General features: G+C 35.3%; 1 protein-coding gene across 1 annotated transcript; it reads right to left on the minus strand.

Annotated features, from left to right (window-relative positions):
* Positions 1 to 946: 946 nt before the first annotated feature.
* On the minus strand, positions 947 to 19,725 carry LOC114027691 (butyrophilin-like protein 3). Its single transcript, XM_027841768.1, has 8 exons — positions 19,623 to 19,725; positions 17,390 to 17,737; positions 16,896 to 17,174; positions 4,054 to 4,155; positions 3,769 to 3,789; positions 3,653 to 3,679; positions 3,477 to 3,503; positions 947 to 1,593 (listed from the first exon to the last, which is right to left on the minus strand). The coding sequence occupies exons 1-8, from the start codon at positions 19,723 to 19,725 to the stop codon at positions 947 to 949; spliced, it is 1,554 nt and encodes a 517-aa protein (XP_027697569.1).
* Between the last annotated feature and the right edge of the window lie 1,165 nt (positions 19,726 to 20,890).

Consider the following 20,890-nt stretch of genomic DNA (forward strand, 5'->3'; position numbering starts at 1 on the left):
CTGAAAAGTCCATCTCTCAGGATCACTCTTCAGGTGAGAACTACAACAGAAAAGGCAGCCAGCTTGAGAACCTAATTCAGGCTTCCTTAGGCAGCACCTGTATTTGAAGTTGTCATTACTGCCAGACGATGGTGTTTCTTCTTCATCCATCATAGAAAGTTCCAGAAATAGGCGGGGGGGGGGGGGGGGCAGAATAGCTTGATAGAGACAGAAACAGACAGAGACACAGAGATGGAGAGAGACAGAGAGGCAGACAGAGAGAATTAATTGTCACATGTTCTGGAAATTGAAAGCTTCATAAGTTAGAGTTGTTCCTTTCAAGTCTACTGAGTGTAGGCTGCTTTTGCCTGGATCAATGGCCAGTCTTTCTTGATGCAGGTTTGATGTAAAACCACATAACCTACATCATGGAAGAGATGGGCCAATGGACCACCCAGCTCTTTTCTGCACCATCTCAAAATGTAGAACCTTTCAGAGCTGAGCCATAACTTATATTTCCCACTAGAAGTGATCCAAGGTCAGAAGATCAAGGGAACTTTCCTGTTTTTCCTATTTCAATCTCTACCCCATCCTCAACACATCAACTATGATGCATTAAGTACATTTATCTATATTCCAGAACATTCTCTGTAGTATCTCAGGAGGTGCAAACATTGTCAATGACCTTCCCCCAAGTAGGAGTTGAGACTCTCTGCTAAGGGGAGAGGAAGGAAGAAGTGTTGGAATATAAAGGAGAAAGGATATGGATTGGAATAGCTGCTGAAGTTTGGAAGAGTTGTCATTTGTCTTTTCTAAAGTCAAATAGCATATGGCCAGGACCAAAGTCCTCCCACTCAAAATCCAGTTCTTTTGCTACTAAGTTACACTTTCAAAAAGTGCTTGGGTCCCTGCAACCAAGAAGGGAGTTCTGGGAAAAGAACCTTGAAAACACTAAAGCAAATATGGATTAAAGTCTCTTGGAGTGACAAGAGATGCCAGAAAGGAGACATTGTGTTGTCTGTGGGCTAGGAACATCATCACTACTGATCTGAGAAATATCTCTATAAAGCACAGTTAACACAGGAGAAATTGACATGGGGATTGAATGTTCAGGATTGGCACTTTTACGAGGACAAAAATATGGGTAGAGGGCTTTCCCATGGAAACTACAATTAGTGAATGTGTAGATGTGTGATTTTTCAGTCACATTGAAGAAAGAGACTTCCCTGGCCTCAAAGCTTAGGAAAACTCCTATTCTACGGGCCTGTACTAAGAGAGTGAGGGCCTTTCTAGTGGGGTCGAATACAAAATACTCATATTCATTCCACACCCCCAAAACCCAGTAGCCATTGTCAGGGGAGAATGTGATTTCCCTTTCCTTCCTTTTCACACCATCCCAGCATACTCCCAAGTACCACCTCTTCATCTCCCCAACCTCCACCTCCCAATAATGTTGATCTGAGGAAAAACTTTGTGAAGCCACCACACATGGAAACTCAAATCTTTTTTCAGTTTCAAGCACTGGAAGCTCTGTGTCTTCATAGGTCACTGATTTCTGATCTTCAGATACACGGAGTTTGGGATGAGCAGTATCTGGATCCAGAGTAACTTCCACTGGGAGGAGAAAGAAAGAAAATACAAAAGGAAGAAATGAGAATAATAGAACAAGGGGTAAGGAAAGGAAGTAGGATAAAAAGAGGGCAAATGAGAGAAAGAGAGAAACAGAGACACCGAGAAAGCCAGAGAAGTGATGATAACGGAAAGGGAGAGAATACAGCAGTAAAAGCAAAGGAAAGAGATAAAGAATAAGAGGAAGAGAAATTAGGGGAGGAGAGAGGAAGAGAGAGAGATGAGAATAAGACAGTTTTTCCAATTGAGGCCAAGTGATATTGGTCTCAGATGAGTTCTGCTGACCATTTCTTCCACCAGCTTTTTTTCTCCTACCTTATCCTTTGTGATTATTGCATACTTGAAAACATATGCCCAAATATTCCCTTTAGCTATTATTGACTGCCTTTCTCTTCCCTAAAATTAATTGTTCAGTAATATAGAACAATTAAAAACTTGAGACTCCTCTACAAGTAATTTCTGCATGAAGAGAGTGTGGAAAGAAGGATCAAAAGAAAAGAGACCAAAAACTTCTTGAGGGAAGAGACATCAGGGACCATGAAACTCAAGGGTTTTTAACTTTTGGTAGTCTGGTGAATCCTATGGATGCCTTCTCCTAATATTTTTAATGCATGAAATAAAATGCATATCATTACAAAAACTAATTTATATTGAAATAGTTATCAATGCATTTTTAAAAATACAATTTCATGGACACAAGGTTAAAAACTTTTACTGCCAATATAACACTTATTTCAAAAACCTGTCTGAAAGAGTCCATAGATACTTATTGCTTTTTTAAGAGCATAGAAGTCTGAAACAATTGTAGTTGTTATTCTATGAGATGCTTTTCTCTATAGAATCAGAGAGAATATGTGGTTTTATTTTTAATATGTGAGATTTATGGAGATAAATTATGGGAGAAACAGAAAGAAGATGAGAAACTTCTTTCTTGTTAGGACCACCAACTGTTATTTCATAAAGAACCATTATAAAGATAATTTTTTGAGGAACAAGTCTGGAGATTCCCTTCAGAGTGATGACATGAGAGGGGCTGAAGAGATTGCATTTCTGGCATGACCAGAGATAATTGGATAGGAAAGAGAGAAAGAAGATGGAGAGGCATTCTTTCTTGATGGAAACTTTTTAATCTTTATCTTAGGAAAAAGATGAAAAATTTTTCAGATTTTCCTGTGTCTTCACATGTTGCTTTATTTGGCATCTTGAATGAATTGTATAGGACTATGTTCTCAGAAATGAAGAGAAGTCATCTACCAATAGACTGTTGGTATGTGATGACTCTGACTGTGATATTTATCACAGTTAATATATTGCAATAATTATCTATGTCTGTTTTATTGCTGATTCTATTGTTAACAGATAGGATATTCAATAATTTTAATATAAATTTTATCTTGCATATAAAGAAATGTAAACAACTGCTTATGGAGAAAGATGTTTTTCCATATTATTAAATAATATCTAATTATCTGAGTCGAAGCCTCAAAAATCATGAGAAAGAGGATGTAGTGTTATTAATTGATTAGAAAATATACAATATACTCTTGAATTACCCAATAACTCCAGATGATAATGACACTAATAAACAATTCTGTCCCTTAACCCAGCACAGCTTTCTTCCATTGTCCTCTTCCAACTCAAATAGAGCTTTTCATTTGACCTACAGACTGGCCCCATACCACATTTGCTCTAGTGACCCTTTTCCAACAATGAAGGCTTGGGCCACAAATACCAGCATTCCTCCCCAACCTGTTTATTTTGGAGCCAGGGATAATGGAAGAGGAAGTAGCAGGAGAGCAGGAGATGTGTTTGGGCTGGGAAGAGATGGAAAGCAAGACCATAAGAAAAAAAAAAACAGTTTTAGTTACCTGAATATTCAGTGGCTTCCATCCATTCTGAAAACAGAGAGCTAAATGTTATTTTTGGGACTGGGTACAAGGAAGGGCAGGGAAGGAAAAGAGGCTGGAAACTAGGGAGGAGATGAAAATATGATGTGGGTGGAAGTGGGAAAGGAGAAATTGACAGAGGGAAGTTGTTCTCTTACCTGCCTCTTTTGTTTTTTTCTTTAAGTCTAAAAACAATGAATCAGAGATGAGATAACATTGAGAAATAGAGCTTCCCCAAAAGAAACTTGGTACAAAATAATAAAATAAAACTTACCCAGCTTTTTCTTAATTTTTTCTAAAAAAAAAGAGAGAAGTACAAAACTATGTGTGAAACATAACTTGGACAGATTAAGATTTGAAGAAAGGGAGAATGTTTTAAGGAAACCAAATCCAATGGCAAGAAATAAAACTATATCTGAGAATGAGTCTATCCCAGAAGCCATTTCCCCAGGTATGGTTAAGACCCAAAGAGAAAAACAAAATGAATAAAAGAAATGCATTGCAATAGTAAAAAGTCACAAAGAGTTTTGCGGTACCCTCCCCTCTTCATTCCCATTACCTTTATTATAGTAGTCAAAAATGAGAAAAACAAGGGCAGCCAAGATGAGAAACATCATCAGAAGGAAAGCGTTACTCCAGGGGGAGGTCTGGAAAAACTGATCTGTAAGATACCCACATAAAACCCCAGGACAAATCAGAGCCAATCTCAGTATTTTGGAAAATTATTGATAATACTGATAATCAAAATAATGATTGTGTCCATAAAAATGGTGATATGCTTGTGAATTATTACAAGTAAGGCACTCAGAGTTGGCATGGTGTAGTAGAAAGAGAAGTCAGAGCATCAAAGCAGCATACCTTTATAGCTTCTGTGATCTTTAAAGATTATCAAGATTGATTCCTTTAAAGGATATGAATGTACAGTTTTCAGAATAAGAAATCAAAGTTATCAATAGTTATGTAAAAGCACTCTAAATTAGAGAAATGCAAATTAAAACAACACTGAGATACTACCTCACACCTATCAGATTGGCTAAAATGACAGAAAAGGAAAATGACAAATGCTGGAGGGGAGATGGAAGAATTGGGACATTAATGCACTATTGATGGAGTTATGAAATGGTCCAACTATTCTGGAGAGGAATTTGAAGATAAACCCAAAGCAGAAGCAGAGTCAGGATGGCAGAGTAAAGGGAGGGATTCCCCTGAGCTCTCCTCCAAATGCCCAAAGGACTATCAAACTATGCATATCCTTTGACCTAGCAATATCATACTAGGTTGGTATCCCAAAGAAGATCAAAGAAAAGGGAAAATGATCTCTATATACAAAAATATTTTTGTACATGTAGTATGCTTTTTGTAGTGGCAAAAAATTAGAAATTGAGGATATGCTCATCATTTGGGAAATGACTAAATTAGTTGTAGTATATATGATGCAACATTATTGTGGTATTAGAAATGACAAAGGCAATGGTTTCAGAAATACTAGTGAAAACTTAAATAAACTGATGATGCAAAGTGAAGTGAACAAAATCAGGAAAACATTGTACATAGTAACCGCAATATTCTGACAATGATGAAGAGAAAGACTTAGCTACTCTGATCAGTAAAATGTTCCATGATAATTCCAAAGGACTCATAATGAAAAATGAAATTCACCTTCAAAGAAAGAACTAATGACCTGAGTGAAGATTGAAGCATACTTTTTTCACCTTAATTATTTTGCTTTTTATTTTTGCAACATGGCAAATATCAAAATATATTATGCATGACTTCATATGTATAATGGCTATCATATTACTTCCCTTCCCAATGGGTCAGGGAGAAGCAGGAAGGAGGGAGAGAATTTGAAACTCAAAATTAAAAAGAAAATGAATGTTAAATTAAAAAAAAAAGGCTGACTTCATTTTTTCTACTAATGAGAAAACTGAGGTACTGAGAAGATAAGTGACTTTCTCAATATTTGAGGTTGGATTTGAACCTAAGTCTTTTTGATTCCAAGTCCAATATCCTTTCTACTCCACTGTGGAATGCCATCACTGTTGCTTACTGGCTACTGTTTACTTGACTATCAGTTTTCTTTGTAAATGAAGGGTTGGACTAGATACCTAAGATTATAGACTAAATGATCACAAATCCAGAACTGGAAAGGAAATTATAGTTCATTTAATCAAATCTTCTCAGATAACAGAAACTCAGAGAAATTAAAAGAATTTGACCAATATCACAGTCACAGTTAGGTATAAGAGCCAAGATTTGCATTCTAGTCATGTGACTACAAGTCTAGTACTCTTTCTACTGAAATATAACTGTGAAATAGATAACATTGTTATATCCTACTTTATATAGGAGGAAACTGAGGCAGAGACCAGTTAACTTTTCTCTTCTTGGAAACTGGGTGATGAGTTCAGTTGTTTCTAAGTACATGTTACATTTTTGTACTCTGTAAAGTTCTGGAACCCTGGAAAGAAGCCTCCACCCCTGTGGTAGCCTTTAATTTCTTTCTGAAACCAACCAAAGGTTCCCAAGAAATGTATTTTCCTCCTATGCCTTGCCACTCATTATTATGTTCTTTCACTTCTGGTTCCCCTTATTTCTATCTCAATACCTGGAAATCTTTATAGGTTATCTCTGATAAAGTCATGATCGATATTTCTTTTCCACAGATTGTAAAAATCCATGTTTTAAGAGATATTACATATTTGATTCCACACTAGAATTCTTTATATTGATGTCAAATACCATTGGCAAACATTGCCTTGCTTGATGTTAATAAGCAGAGATTCATCAAAGTTGTATCTTTTGTTCCATTTTATAAGGAATCTTGTGTGATTTTCACATAGGATCAGGACACACTGGAAAGCCTTTAAGGCAGTGTTTTGTTCTACCAAATCTAATGCTTCTATATGGTAAAAAAAAAAAAAAAAAAAAAAAAAGCATATTGTGATCTTGTACTTACTATACTTTTAAGTAAATGTGCCTGTAAATTGAAGAGTATTATTGGGAGAACTTGTCATTCTTTCATCAAGGATGCCTTTTGATGCATATGTAGATTTAGGACTATACCTGGAATTTCATTGGTATGAAGTATTACCATTAACAAAACTCCCTCTACTAATTCAGATAAGCACCTGCTCTAGAATTTACAATGCTAGAGAGTTGTCTTTGGTCATTAGGAGGGTAACTTGCCCAAGGTCACAGAACTTGGATCACATAGGCTGGGTCAGAGGTCAAAATTGAACTTATGTCATCCTGACTCCAAGGTTGTCGCTATATCTCCTACACCATAACTGCCTCTTCTGCAGACTTCCTCATAGAGGCTTTAGAGATGAGAAATTAGACATACGGGTTTGTGGAATGTTTTCTTCATCATTTTGATTAGTAACTATAAGATCTAAGATTTTTGCCGAAACTTTAGTATCCTCCCTTCTTTCAAATACCTTAAGAATCAATCCCTTAACACCCTCAAAATAGTGTTAATTCTAGCATAGACCTCCTCTATGTCTATTCAGTTTAGTCCATCTATTTATACCCTTTTTATTTTTAGGGTCATTTCTACTTCTGTCAGCATTATGATGTTAGACTCAAAAGGAGCTGGTTGTGCTACTCTCTTCTTAATGGAGAAGAGTTTGTTATAAACATCTGTCCATTTTAATTTTGCATTTTTAACCAAATGGGGTTGGAATGTCTTTTGAGTGCTAATTGTAGTGCTTACTATGTACCAGACATTGTTCTAAGCTCTTTAACATTTTTGTCTCATGAAATCCTCACAACAATCCTAGGAGGTATTATTATGCTAATTTTACAGATGAGAAAGCTGAGAAAAACAGTTTAAGTGACTTGCCCAGGCTCACACAGATAGTGTCTGAGGTTGGATTTGAACTCAGGTCTTCTTGACTACAGGTCCAGTTCTCTATCCACTGCACCACGTAGCTGCCCAATGAAGTTTTTGGTGTTTAAATGCATAATAAAAATTTCTCTACTGTTTATTATTCATTTCCCTTTCCAAGAAGTTCCTGTGAGCCATTATTCCATTTAGCTGTCACTTCCTTTTCTCTTCAGGTTTCACTTAAAAAGGTAACCTTCCAGTTTCATACTTAAATGCCCCGAGAAGCTTTTTGCTTAGATGGATCTTTAATTTCCTTTGCCTTGTTTTTCCCTTAACAGCTTCTTGCTTTTTATGAGATAGTAATGCTTATACTCTTCCACTGTTATCTTTAGTAAAGTTTTATGAACCCATTTTTACTATAAATTATAAACCCATTTAAAAATTATTTTACTATAATTTAACTATAATTTATTATATTTACTAATTTACTATAATTTTACTATAAATTATAAACCCATTTTTACCATAAATACTATAAATAAAAAATTATTATATATTACTATAAATTACATTTCTCTTTCCTATGTCTCCTCTGGGTAAGGACAACAAATATTTGCTTTTGAGTGCATTTCTAGGTTGGCTTGGTCTTTTCTTTGTGGCCTCTAATGAATGTCAGTTAAACTTCCTTAGGAAATAATGATAATTTTTTTTCAATGGATCAATTACAAAATTCCCTATTTAGCATTTAAATTCCTGGCTCCTTCCTATTTTTCAAATCATCTCATATTCAAGTCCCATCTTCTGCAAAAAGCCTGTCCCAATATATCCCTTCTCTTTAAGTTCCTTCTCTTTGTTATTATATGTATGCGTGTATATATATTTATGCACAATACATACACCTATATGTATGTATATACACACACATATATATACATATAGACATTTTTATATTACCTTCATATGTAGCTTTTGTTTTCATATATATATATACACACACACACACACACACACACATATATGAAGTAGTATATTTGTGGATGAAGGTAATATCAAATGAAAATAACTTCATATATATGAAGGTAATATAAAAATATAAAGAGATAATGTCAAATATATACATACATACATGTATATATTATATATGTATACATATATTTGTGTACATAATAGCTAGATGGATAGAAGATAGATCTTGTTTGTACATAGTTATTTGCATACTGTCGCCACCATTAGAATGTAAGCTTCTAGAGAACAGAGACTTTCTTTTTGACTTTTTTTTTATATCTCCAGCACTTGGTACAGTGCCTGATACATTGATATGTAGCATACACTTAATAAAGCTTATTGGTTGACTATTCTTTTTTCATCTTTTTGGTATCAGTTGTTTATTTAAATAGGTCAGGTTGGAGTTCTTTTCATTTCATTCATTATCTTATCATTTTTATAATTTCTTTTTGCTTGATATTGCTTTTGATCTTTCCTCCAACAAGGTCATGATTATGACTGTTGTTGTTGTTCCTGATCCTTTGTTTTTAAAGAGGGCCAATGACATCATGGGGTAGTATCTTGACTTGTTTGTGAAGTAGATTTAAGTGAGGCAAAGTTGCACAAAGTTGTCAGCCCCACTACTTCTTCCAGAATTATTGAATTCCAGTGGCAAGACAAAAGTCAAGACAACTGGCAATGACCTGGGATGCAGCAGATGACGTTGGCATCTTCAATATCTGACCAAGCGCTTACCACTCCACAGTGCTTACTTCATCCACCTTCATGGCCATTGGAACAAATTTGTCTCATCTGCCCATTCCACTGGGATAAGTCTTTATATTCTTGAAATACACATTTCCCTAAATTACTCATGGGCTTGAGGCTAGTTAATTACCCTCAATTTCTTTTAATCCATCTGCTGAGACAGTTTTGCTAGAGTGTGGCTGCTGCACATGCTATAGTTTCTTGGAGTCACAGGTGAGAGTTGTGTGACAGGTGGACACCAATGGTAAATGGGCAGCCCTTAAAAGGGCTTGGCAAATCCTCATACCAAAAGTGCTAGTCCTCCATGAGGAACCCATACACCCTGTTATGATTATAAACTGACAGTTGTATCAGAAATAATTCCCACATGGGTAACTAGTCCTTCTGTGGAAGTAAAAATATAATCAATTTCATTTTTTAATGAATTTTTTTTTTGGTGCTTACTGTGTCCAAGGTCTTCTGAACCCCTTTGTAAATAAAATATTTATAGTATGTAAGTATGACACTTTTGTATAGTCTGTAAGGTTTTTTTAATCTCTTTTTTTCTTACTCCTGAACCATGTTTTCCATATTTTTATCATCTTTTCTTGTGCCTTCTTTTGCCTTTGATCTTTGTATTAAGATGAGTACCAATTTAATTTGGAAAATCTTATCAAATTCACTGAATTTCTCTTCCTCCTTATCCTCTGCAACAGATATTGGTGCATAAGTTGAAGCTATTTTCATCGTGGATCTTTTGTATATGCTTATCATGATCAAGATGACCAAATGAATAACATTTCTTGTTATCCTTGAATGCATAATAAAACCAACTATACCAACTTCTTCATTTGCCTTTCCAAGGAGATCCTGTGAACCATTAGCTCACATTCCATTCCTTTCATTTTATTTAGCTGCCACTTCCTTTTCTCTTTAGGTTTCACTTAGAAAGTCAAAATAGACCACTAGTATAATTTAGTGCTCACTAGATAAGGATATTGACTTCAGAGCAGCTCCCTTTAAGTTAATGTTTTTCAATGGCCTAAAAACCATGTTATTTTTAGACTCCTGTTCTTTGTCGTTATCAGTGTAAAAGTAGAAGGAGGTGGCACAATAGTGAGGACCATTTTGAATTTTTCTTCATGGATTCCCATTGCCAAAAATTTCATCACCAAGTGATCAGTCTACTTGGTTGATGAGCCTCTTTACACTTGACTAGTCTGTTCTTCAGAGAATAGACATAATATGTTGACAGGACCATATTCAAACTTTACCATCACTATCCATTAGTGGAATGGCCTGGCAGAATCCCAGTGGAAAAATATTCTGTATGATGAGGTCCTCCGGATGCTCCTATTTCTGGCTGGCATTGTACTGAATTCATCAGGCCCAACAATATTATAGATCCTCCTAAATGATATATGAATAAACATGCAGAATGCTGTTGTCTAGAATTTAATATGTATTTGGACAAATAACCTTGCACAGTTAGCACATTGGTGTACATATATGCATGCATGTTTACATACATGCATACACATATACATACACATGCACACACATATTTTAAACATTATGCATAGATAATAATCTAGGCCCAGAAATGAATAGGAAGAAAGCATTGCTTGAATTACCTTTAAATATTTAACTATTGAATATTTAACAGCCATTAAATATCTAACAATTTATCATATTCTTTGACTTGTTTACTTCCTACTTATTTCTTTTTAGTTAATGATAGCTTAAGTTACATAATATAAAATAATTCCAAGAAATGAAACATTAGTGTTTCATGCTTGTAAAAGTGATGGAAATCACGATTAATCCCTGTAGTTCCTATTAATATTTAGAATTGTGTAGATAAGAAGTTTGATACCAGAATTTAAGTTTCAAATCTTCATCCTTTCTGTAATATCATGATATATTAACTTTGTTTAAAGTAAATCATTAAGAACCATTACAACTTTTTACTACTGGATTTATAAAAGTCAAATTTCATGTAACTTTTAGAGCATGTTTTGCATGAAATATTATCTAAATACAACACTTCTTTTCAGATTAGTAAACAAGTATTTTAAGGACAAAAAAAGTGTTTGCTTGAATTGCCTTTAGAAAGTACCATAATACTTTTAATAATTCAAGCTCTCCCTGAAATAAAGGTCTATCCTTTTAACAATATTCTCCTGGCATTGCTGTGTGATTCTATATCTTAAAATACCATGTTTAAGAAATAGAGTGGTGAATTAGAGGAATAGATTAAGTACACAATACATTGCAGAAAATGACTATAGTAGCTTAGGGTTTGATAAACTCAAAGATCAAAGGTTGTGAGACAAGAATTCACTATTTGAAAAAAAAACCTGCTTGGGAAAATTGGAAAACAATGGCAGAAACTAGGTGGAGACCAATATCTTAAACATAAAGAGTGAAACGGTAAGCAAATTAGGAGAGCAGGAAGTGGGTTACTTGTCAGATCTATGGAGAAGGGAAGAATTTATGACCAAAAAAAAAAAAGATGGAGAGCATTATGAGACATTAAATGGAATATTTGATTATATTAAATTTAAAAGGTTTTATACGAACAAAACCCAATGTAGCCGAGATTAGAAGGAAAACAGAAAGCTGGGAAAACTTTTTTTTTTTCACAAATGTCTCTAAGGCCTCATTTCTAAAATATATAAAGAACTGAGTCAAATTTATAAGAATATAAGTCATTCCTCAATTGAAAAATGGTCAGAGGATATGAATAGCCAGTTTTCAAATGAAGGAATCAAAACTATCCATAGTCTTATAAAAATGCTCTAAATTAGTTTTGATTAAAGAAATGCAAATTAAAACAACTCTGAGATACCATGTCATACCTATCAGATTGGCTAATGTAAGAGAAAAGGAAAATGACAAATGTTTGAAGGATGTGGGAAAAATCGAGACACTAATGCATTGTTGGTACAGTTGTGAACCAATCCAACCATTCTTTTTCTGTGTGTGTGTGTGTATGTGTGTGTGTGTGAGTGTGTGTGTGTGTGTGTGAGTGTGTGTGTGTGTGTATTGAGCAATAGGGGTTAAGTGACTTGCCCAGGGTCACATAGCTAGTAAGTGTTATGTGTCTGAGGCCAAATTTGGACTCAGGTCCTCCTGAATCCAGGGTCAGTGCTCTATCCACTGAGCCACCTAGCTGCCCTTAATCCAACCATTCTTGAGAGCTATTTGGAACTATGCCCAAAGCATTATAAAACTGTGCATATCCTTTGATTCAGAAATACCACTACTAGGTCTGGGGTGGGGGAGAGGGGAGGAAGGACCTATTTGCACAAAAATATTTATAGCAACTCTTTATGTGGTAGCAAAGAACTGGAAACTGAGGGAATGTTCATCATTTGGGAAATAGCTGAACAAATATTGGTATATAATTGTAAAGAAATATTCTTGTGCTATAAGAAATGACAAGCCGACTGATTTCAGAAAACCTGGAAAGATTTACACAGACTGATGCAGAGTGAAGTGAGCAGAACCAGGAGAACATTGTACGGAGTAATAGCAATCTTATACAATGAGCAACTGTGAATGCTTAACTATTCTCAGCAAAACAATGACCCAAGACAGTTCCAAAGGACTCATGATGAAAAATGGTATCCACCTCCAGAGAAAGAAATTATGGGATCTGAATGTAGATTGAAACATACTATTTTTCACTAAAAAATTTTTTCATAGTTTTTTTCTTTGGTCTTCTTTCACAACATGACTAATATGGAAATATGTTTTGCATGATTGCATACATATAAACTAAAGCAAATTGCTTGCTGTCTTGGGGGGGGGAAGAGGGAGGGAAAAAACTTGAAATTCTCAACTAAAAAAATGTCAAAATTGTTTTTACATGTAATTGGGAAAAATAAAATATTATTCAAATATTTGTAATACAATGTTCTATGAAGAAAGAAAATTGAGGGCCATCCAAAGAGTGATAGAGAGGCATAGTAAGGGATGGAGGGGTCTATCACATGATAGAGAGATACAGGTGCATATCTATATCTATATTTATATCTATATCTATATCTATTTTTTTGAGACAGTCTCTGATGAAATTGCAAAGGCTTCTTCTATGCCCCAAACCAATAATTCTCAACCTGAAGTCTTTAACATGCTCTGTTTTTTCAACTTAGGCTGATTTACTCTCTTTTTAGGTAGTCTGTTCTTCCTTGTGGTCCTACCTGTGGGGCTTACCATATAAGTGCCAGATTCAAAGCAGACACGTTATTGACTTTAACCTGACTATAATTCAGAATTTCTGAACTCAAGTGATCTACTAGTTTCAGCCTCCCCAGACTCAGGGATTACATACATGTGTCAACATCTCTAGTCCATACAAAACTTGTGGAAGAGAATTACAATATGATAAGAGTGAAGAATTTCTAGTGCTTGAGATCTAGTGAAAAGCCCCCATAATCTTAAGTAAACTCCTTGTTTAAGAATCACACAAGGGCATAAACAAGATTCTCAAAAGATGAGATGGTCTTGATGGTATGTGATCTGGACTGTTGGAGAGAGAAGCAACACCAATGAGTTCAAAGATCCATCAAAATGTCAGAGCATATATGTTTGAATTACATCCATCGTACTGTTTTTAATGGAATATAGCATAATACACTTTTGCCTGACTTCATCCTCTTCCCTTCATAATAAATTTCTCTGATCATTATGGCAGAACAGCAAATGTTTTATAGTTGATCTTTCTTTTAAAAATCCTGGCAACACTAAACCTACTATAATAAGGCTACAGGGTTAAAAGACCTTGCTATTTGTATTTTTACCCTTCTCAACCAGGCAGCTAGGTGTTAATTTGGCCTAAAGTCAAGAAGACCTGAGTTCAAATCTGTTCTCAACCACTTACCAACTGTGTGTGTGATGTTGGGCAAGTCACTTAACCTCTATCTTTCTCAGTTTTCTCAACTAGAAAATGAAGGGATGACAACAGTACTTAGCTCCCAGAATCATGGTCAAATGAATTAATATTTGTAAAGTACTTAGCACAGAGTAGGTGCGTAATAAATATTTCCTTCTTTCCTTCCTTCCTTCTTTCCCATCTCTCCCTCCTTCCTTCTTTCTCTTCTTCTCTCCCTCCTTTTTCTTTTCCTTCCTTCTTTCCCTTCTTTCCTTTCTTTTTTCTTCCTTTCTTCTCTTCCTTCCTTGCTTCCTCCCTTCTTTGCTTCTTTCCTTCCTTGCTTCCTTCATTCCCTACTTCTTTCTTCAATTTCGTAATCTAGGTAACTGGACAAATGAGTTTTTAGACTTTCCATATCTTTTATTTATTGGTTTAATAGTTGTGTGTTTATATATGATTATGTCCTTACAATTTCACATTATTTCTGTCTAAATAACTCTCCTTCCTTCCATGATGTTAGGATGACATATATCCTCAAAGGGGAGAAATTATAAAAATGTAAATTGCTTTAGTTCTTATTTGTTCTTAATTGAGTAGTAAACCTTATTTTGAGAAAGGTCAAAACATCAGTCCATTTATTTACTTTTGAAAACTGGAATACATGTGGTTGGCATCCTAAAGTTTTCCAATGGGCAAAGAATATATTTAAATGGCTATTGATAGTTGCAACCATGTCAGTAGTCTTAGAAAGTGTGCTATTGTGCCAGCTAAAACAGTGACAGATGACAAAGTAAAGATGATGATATTAAATGATGTGTTTGAAATTCGATCCTGGAGTCAATAAAGAATGAAACTGAAAAAAGTGAAGCAAGATATTGAATTTCTCCCAGAATGTCCGTTTTAATATCTACAGATGAATTTCATACAAATGCCCAAATACATGGGCTTTGCATATGTTTTATTAATTTCCTATAAATTCTGAAGTTAGATTGAGGTTTTCACATTCTGAATTGCTTTGTGTAGAATCTTTTAAATCATGGTTAATTTGTTGGTTTGTTCTTTTCTATTAGAGGACTCTTCAAAAATACTAAGTGAGAGAAGGACCTATTTTACATGTCACATCATGAAGGTTTTATTTGTTTGTGTAATTGTTTCTTTTTCTTTAAATATTTTATAACCCACAAACTGCATTGTCCATGTCCTCTACAGGGTTCAAGCACAGTAGAAAGAAAAAATGGTCTACAAACATTGGAACTCTCAAAACTTTCAGATGAGTTACAGGCACTCTAAGCTAATGTTCTTCCTTGTGTCTATGTTTAACACAATAACACTTTCACCCCATGAAATAATTATTGGAAGGCCAATATGATTAGGCTTTGCCAGGTCTTACTAAATTATGCTGTCTTGTCACTAGAAGTTTTGAGCAGTGATACCTAACAAACCACTGCTGGGGCAGTGCATGACTTGGTAAGTAAATTTGTTAGAAAAAAAAAAAAAACACCACTAGGGTAGAAAGGCATATCCAAAGGTAAGCAGAGTAAACAAAGCTGATAATTTGTTGTTAGTGGTCTAGGAGAGACACCTTTGATTCAGATTGAAAGGAAATGTATTTCCTAGAAGCAGACAACTTCATGAGGTGGGCATAAGCCCAAGACAATGGAACAAGATACTTGCTGCCTAAATGGACGTTAATATGCCTGATTATTCAATTATGTTTATTGTCTATTGTTTGTTACAATGATATGGCCCTTTTGGAAAGGGATGTAGGGGCCAGAATTAAGAATAAAACATAAGCATAAAGCTAAGTCCTTTTTATCCTAGTTCCTTGTAAAATTATTGGTAATAATGGCCCACAGAAAATTCTACTCTTAAGATACTGATGCCCATCTGTAAGTATGAATATTTTTACCAAACATTTACTACTGATGAAAATAATAGTTTCAAAAGGATAAAGATTTTTTTATGATCTTTCATTCTTGCTAAGATGTTTAAACTTGTGTTTTTATTCTCTCTTTAATTTATTTCAGTATGATGAATTTACATCTACCACTTTGTTTTTAAGACAATGTTTTGTATTTTGTATGATTTGTTAACCACGTATTTTGTTTCAACTCTGTCGTAAGCCTCATTGTACTGTTCCTATTTTACTGTGCAATCAACTGCCTTGATAGAATATTAATAAGGTCTAATGTAATATAATAAGAAGGTAGTATAATTTAATGTAATAAGGGTAATAACCATCTCCGATTTTCTTAAATACTGAATAAGACAACTGTCAGAAGATAAGAGGAAGCAAACAAACTTAAAAACTTAATGAACATTGGGAAGTTCAGATTTAGCGATATTTCTGAAGAAGTATCAAAGAGGGAAACTATGGGAAAAAATAAAAATTATGATTCCTTTGCAACACATTGATGGACTAATCAATCCCTGAGCCACATGGTGAACTAATGACAGAAAGCCCTCAACCCCTACTGAAGGAGAAATAAAGTGTAACAAACTATGCAAGGACACAGTAAAGACTTGATATCTTTGAATAAAAGACTTTTCAATTTTGCCTAAAAGGACTTCTTTCACAATTGCAAATGCATTTAGTTACTACCACCTTGTTTGTTATCTTCTCTCTCCCCCCTCATAAATTCTGGGATGTAGTTGTCATTTCCTCCTAAAATTCCCTCATTCTTATCCCAGCAACAAACTGTATGCTAATTAAAGTATTAATTCCTTTCATTACTCATAAAATGAATTGCTGCTCAACAGTTGCTTCACTGCCTAGTTAAACTTGCCATATATTTGACAAGCAAAAATGTTGGTACTCACCTTCTCCAAATCATTTCTGACTATATATTTTGAATATATTCCCCCTCAGCCTCTATTTTTTCAAGAGGACATAAATCTATAACTTCTTCCAAGCCATTCAAGCACTTTTCCCTTTTATTTTCTTCCTGTCCACTCTACTCACCTGATACCTGTACTCTGGATTCCTTCTCTCGTTTGAGGGCAAAATTCAGGACTGAACACACGATGTTTTTATTTGAATGTTCTTTCATAGTAAAGGTGGTTTCTATGAAAAAGAGGCCATGATCATCTTGGACTACAGTGTAGTTTGATGACAAACATTGTCCTGAATCCTGTCTCCATTGTACCTTTGGCTGAGGCAACCACCCAGCTGATTGACATACCAACAAGATGCCTCCATCTCTGTATCCCTCAAGAGAGATAAGAGGGGTTGAACCCATAGCTGCAGAGAACAGGAAATAAAGTTAAACCAAAACCATATCTCAAGGATATTCAGAAACAGAGCTTATCTAGCACTGGGCTAGTTTGTGGATTTGTTTCCATCTCTTTATCAAAGAATATGAAAACTAGCAGCGTGGCCCCATCAGTTGTATGTTCTAGCTAACTGAGCTTAGATATAGAAGGTAAGGTTATTGCATCATTGAAAAAGTAGCTTACCTGCTACCTGTAGCTCCCAAGTGTAGTGTTGATAGAAAGTTTTAGAGCTAAACCAGCATCCATATGTTGCCATGTCTGAAGGGGTTATGTTCTTTAGTTTTAAGGAGACTGTCCCTTCAGTGATGGCATCTTGCACAAACTGGGTTCTTGCTTGATACTCCTGCATTTGCCTCTCATTTTCTTCTTTCCCATCCTTGTATAGAAGAAGCACAGAAGAGAATTGGTTCCTGAAGAACCTCACCTCCATGTTCTCCAAACTCATCTTGGGTAAGACATGACAGGAGAAAATGACATCTTCTCCCACCAATGCCTGAATAGGCTCATCTGGGCCAATTACCTGAAATTGACCTGTAGGGATAACCAGAGAAGGTCAATTAACCATGGATGTTTGTCAATATAAGGCATAGGGCTTGAATTAGGTACAGAATGGAAGGTTCCATATTGCCACTTCTTGATCTTCAGCTACTTTGCCCAGGACAGAAACTTCTCCATTTTTCACTGACACCAGAGAAACGTCACGAGGTTAGAATTGTATGCTTACAACATAAAATAACAAAATAGTAGTATTGGAAGGGATTTTAGATGTTGTCTAGTACAACTTTTCATCATATGCCAGAATTCCCTGTGCAATATTCCTTAGAGGTGATCATTTAGATCCTATTTGTTCATTACCAGTGATTGAGGCCCTGCTTATGCAAAAAGCAACTCATCCCCTTCTGGGATTGCTCTAATTAAAAAGTGATTATGTTGAATTGAAATCACACTCCCTGTAGCTTGTGTCCATTGGTCCTATTTTTGCCTTTCATAGCTTTTTAGATTAATTCTACTTTCCTCTTTCTTATAGTAGCCCTTCAAATATTTTGAAAATATAGGTTGATCAGAAGTCATGAAAGAGTTGTGATCTAGACCAATGGAGAAAATGTTCATATTGATAAAATCACAGGTAATTAAAGTACAGAAGGATCTTGGGCCCTGAAGGATTCTATTTACTATCCTGATGCTTGTACCACTCTTCATTAGATATGACAAGACTGATGCTCAGACTGATGAGAATGTTAATGTATATGAAGGATAGAAGGCAAAGTTACTTATATCCTTTTTTCTTGTTCTTCCCAATCTTTACACCAAGAAGGATGGACTAAAATATCAATAGGGAGTAGGACAATAAGATAAGTAAGGAGTAGAATTTACTTTGTCTAATCAAGTTCAATATTCTTATTTCACCTAAGTTCAAAAATTCACCTAAGCACAATGATTAAAGTCATTGAGTCCATATTAATTATCTCCCAGAGTTTTGAAAAAACTGGAGAATATGATTGTGACAATATGGTCTATGAAATCTGAAACAACATGGAAAAATGGAAAATGAGCATATATTTTCCAGATGTCACAAAAAAAAAGTGAAAAAGAGGAGTCTGGAAACTATGGGTTTGTGAGCTCTCCAAGAGCCAGCCTAGGTAAATTTGGATAGGTTCAGCTCTAAATTGCCCTACATGGCTCAGGACCAAAAGGAGTTTTACACACACCCAATGCCCCAGTATTAAACCTAGTCTGCACGTGTGGATGTAAAGCAGGAAGTCCTCTTCGATAGTGAGAAGGTGAGCCCAAACCAATGAAATCAAAGATCCTTGAAATATGCACACATTCTAATTTTTCTTACATTTATCAGTAATGGTAAGGAAAAGGATCTAAATTGTTATTGTTTTTCTCCAGCACTGAATATAGTTTATTGCACAGGTAATGAATAAATATTTGTAAGAAAGGAAGGATTGAATAAAGGAAAGTAAGAAAAAAGGAAGGAGCATATTTTAATGGACTCTTTCACTGATTTCATTCAAGGAAGTGACCAAAATGATAAATTTCAAATACTATGAGAGGCTTGGGAGACATAATTGGTGAAGAAGATACATTTTAGTTCCTCTCAAATAATGCAACAAGAACAGACATGTTTATTTTGCCTTGTTTCTCCAATAGTGAGAATGAGTAGAATTGGTCATATTACAACAGCAGCAACTTAAATTTAACTGGCTAGGATTAAGAGGTAACATGTAAAAATAGAAATCTGATTTAATTGGCTTTTAGTGGACTTCAATGAACAAGTGTGGCATCTAAACAGCTGAAGTATTATGTCTAGCACATAATCATTGCTTAGTGTTTGCCGGTTCAATTGAGCAGAAAAGACATGAAGGTAAAAAGAAGGGTGAGAATGGAAGAAAAAGACAGGGAGACTTACCTGATCCCTGTCCTATGAGACTAAGAACAGAGATGAAGAGGAGGTGATACTCAAAAAGATGGAAGGTTTGACTGGGGCATTGGAAAGCTGGGACATTCAACATATCTGTGGCTTTGTTTATCAGAACCTGCAACAAAGTACAAATGGATGACTTAGTAAAGTACATAGTGGGAAGCATTAGAGTCAAGTCAGAAGTATGAGAGTAATTCCCTGATTCATGGTTAGAATAATTCGAGTCCAATAACTGCAGAGATATGGTACCCTTGGGAATTTACATAGGGAAAAACAAAACATATTTCCGGATTCTGACCACCTCAGATCCCTAAGAGCAACAAGTAAAGCAGAGTTTTCTCCCTTACAGGACTGAGTAGAGCAAATTCTTATGCCCAATAGGAAAGGAAGGGCAAAATAGAAATTATGATTCCTGAAGCCATGACAAACAAATTGAGTGAAAAGGAGCCTCTTCCTGATTTCCTTTCAGTTCCACGCTTCCCTGTTATAAAATTTGTCCTGTGACTCTAATTTAAAACTACTCTGCTTGGATAGGTGAAAAGACAGCTGAGCTAGAAGTTAGGTGACCTGTACAGTCTCAGACAAATTACTTCACTTCTCTGTGGTAACTCATAAGATCTTTTCTAGATGAAATTTATAAAGTTATGAAGTTGATAAGAGGAAGATGGAACATGACCCATAAACAGTCCATGGACTATTAGAGTTCTTAAGGACCAGTAATGTAGAGAAGTAGACTCTGTCTGCAGAGACAATGCCTGTTTTGTACATCAGAAGTTAATAATCCAGATTCTGAGGTCCTCCTTTTGCTCCTCCTCCCCATTCTTCCTGCTACCATGTGTTCAATAATTGACCATCTCTTGGGAGAGATGCAGAGGAATAGGGAAGGGAGGAAGAATCTCAGTCCATTTCCTTTCTTGGAAAAAAGCTCTGCATAAAAGTTGTGTGGCTGTGGTGGAGAAAACAGAGTATGGCAGAAAGGATTGGTTGATGGTGTTGGTAGGATTGGGGGTGATCTGTGGGTTTCAGGCCCTGGGAGTATTGAAAGAGCCAGTTCTGACTGGCTTAGTACAGTAACTCAGCATTTAGTGGAGTGTCTGCCACATAGTGAGTGTTTAATAAATGTTTGTTGATTGGTTGACTGGCTCCCCAGAGCTGATTGTTAATTTTTCTTTTTAAAATTTTTTATTCCTTCTGAACTTAAATACAAAAAGACAAATTTTTTCATGTACACAGCACAATATAAAAAAAGGATTCAA

Source organism: Vombatus ursinus, unplaced genomic scaffold, assembly GCF_900497805.2.
Source record: "Vombatus ursinus unplaced genomic scaffold, bare-nosed wombat genome assembly UNPS02014863.1, whole genome shotgun sequence".
Classification (NCBI taxonomy): domain Eukaryota; kingdom Metazoa; phylum Chordata; class Mammalia; order Diprotodontia; family Vombatidae; genus Vombatus; species Vombatus ursinus.

Bases quoted from the DNA above. Each gene is read 5' to 3' on its own strand.
- LOC114027691 (XM_027841768.1), bottom strand. From the start codon at position 19,725: ATGTTGAATGTCCCAGCTTTCCAATGCCCCAGTCAAACCTTCCATCTT. The intron at 17,738-19,622 runs GTAAGTCTCCCT...TTATCCCTACAG, and splicing joins TCTCATAGGACAGGGATCAG to GTCAATTTCAGGTAATTGGC. The intron at 4,156-16,895 runs GTGAGTAGAGTG...GGTATCTTACAG, and splicing joins ATCCAGAGTACAGGTATCAG to ATCAGTTTTTCCAGACCTCC.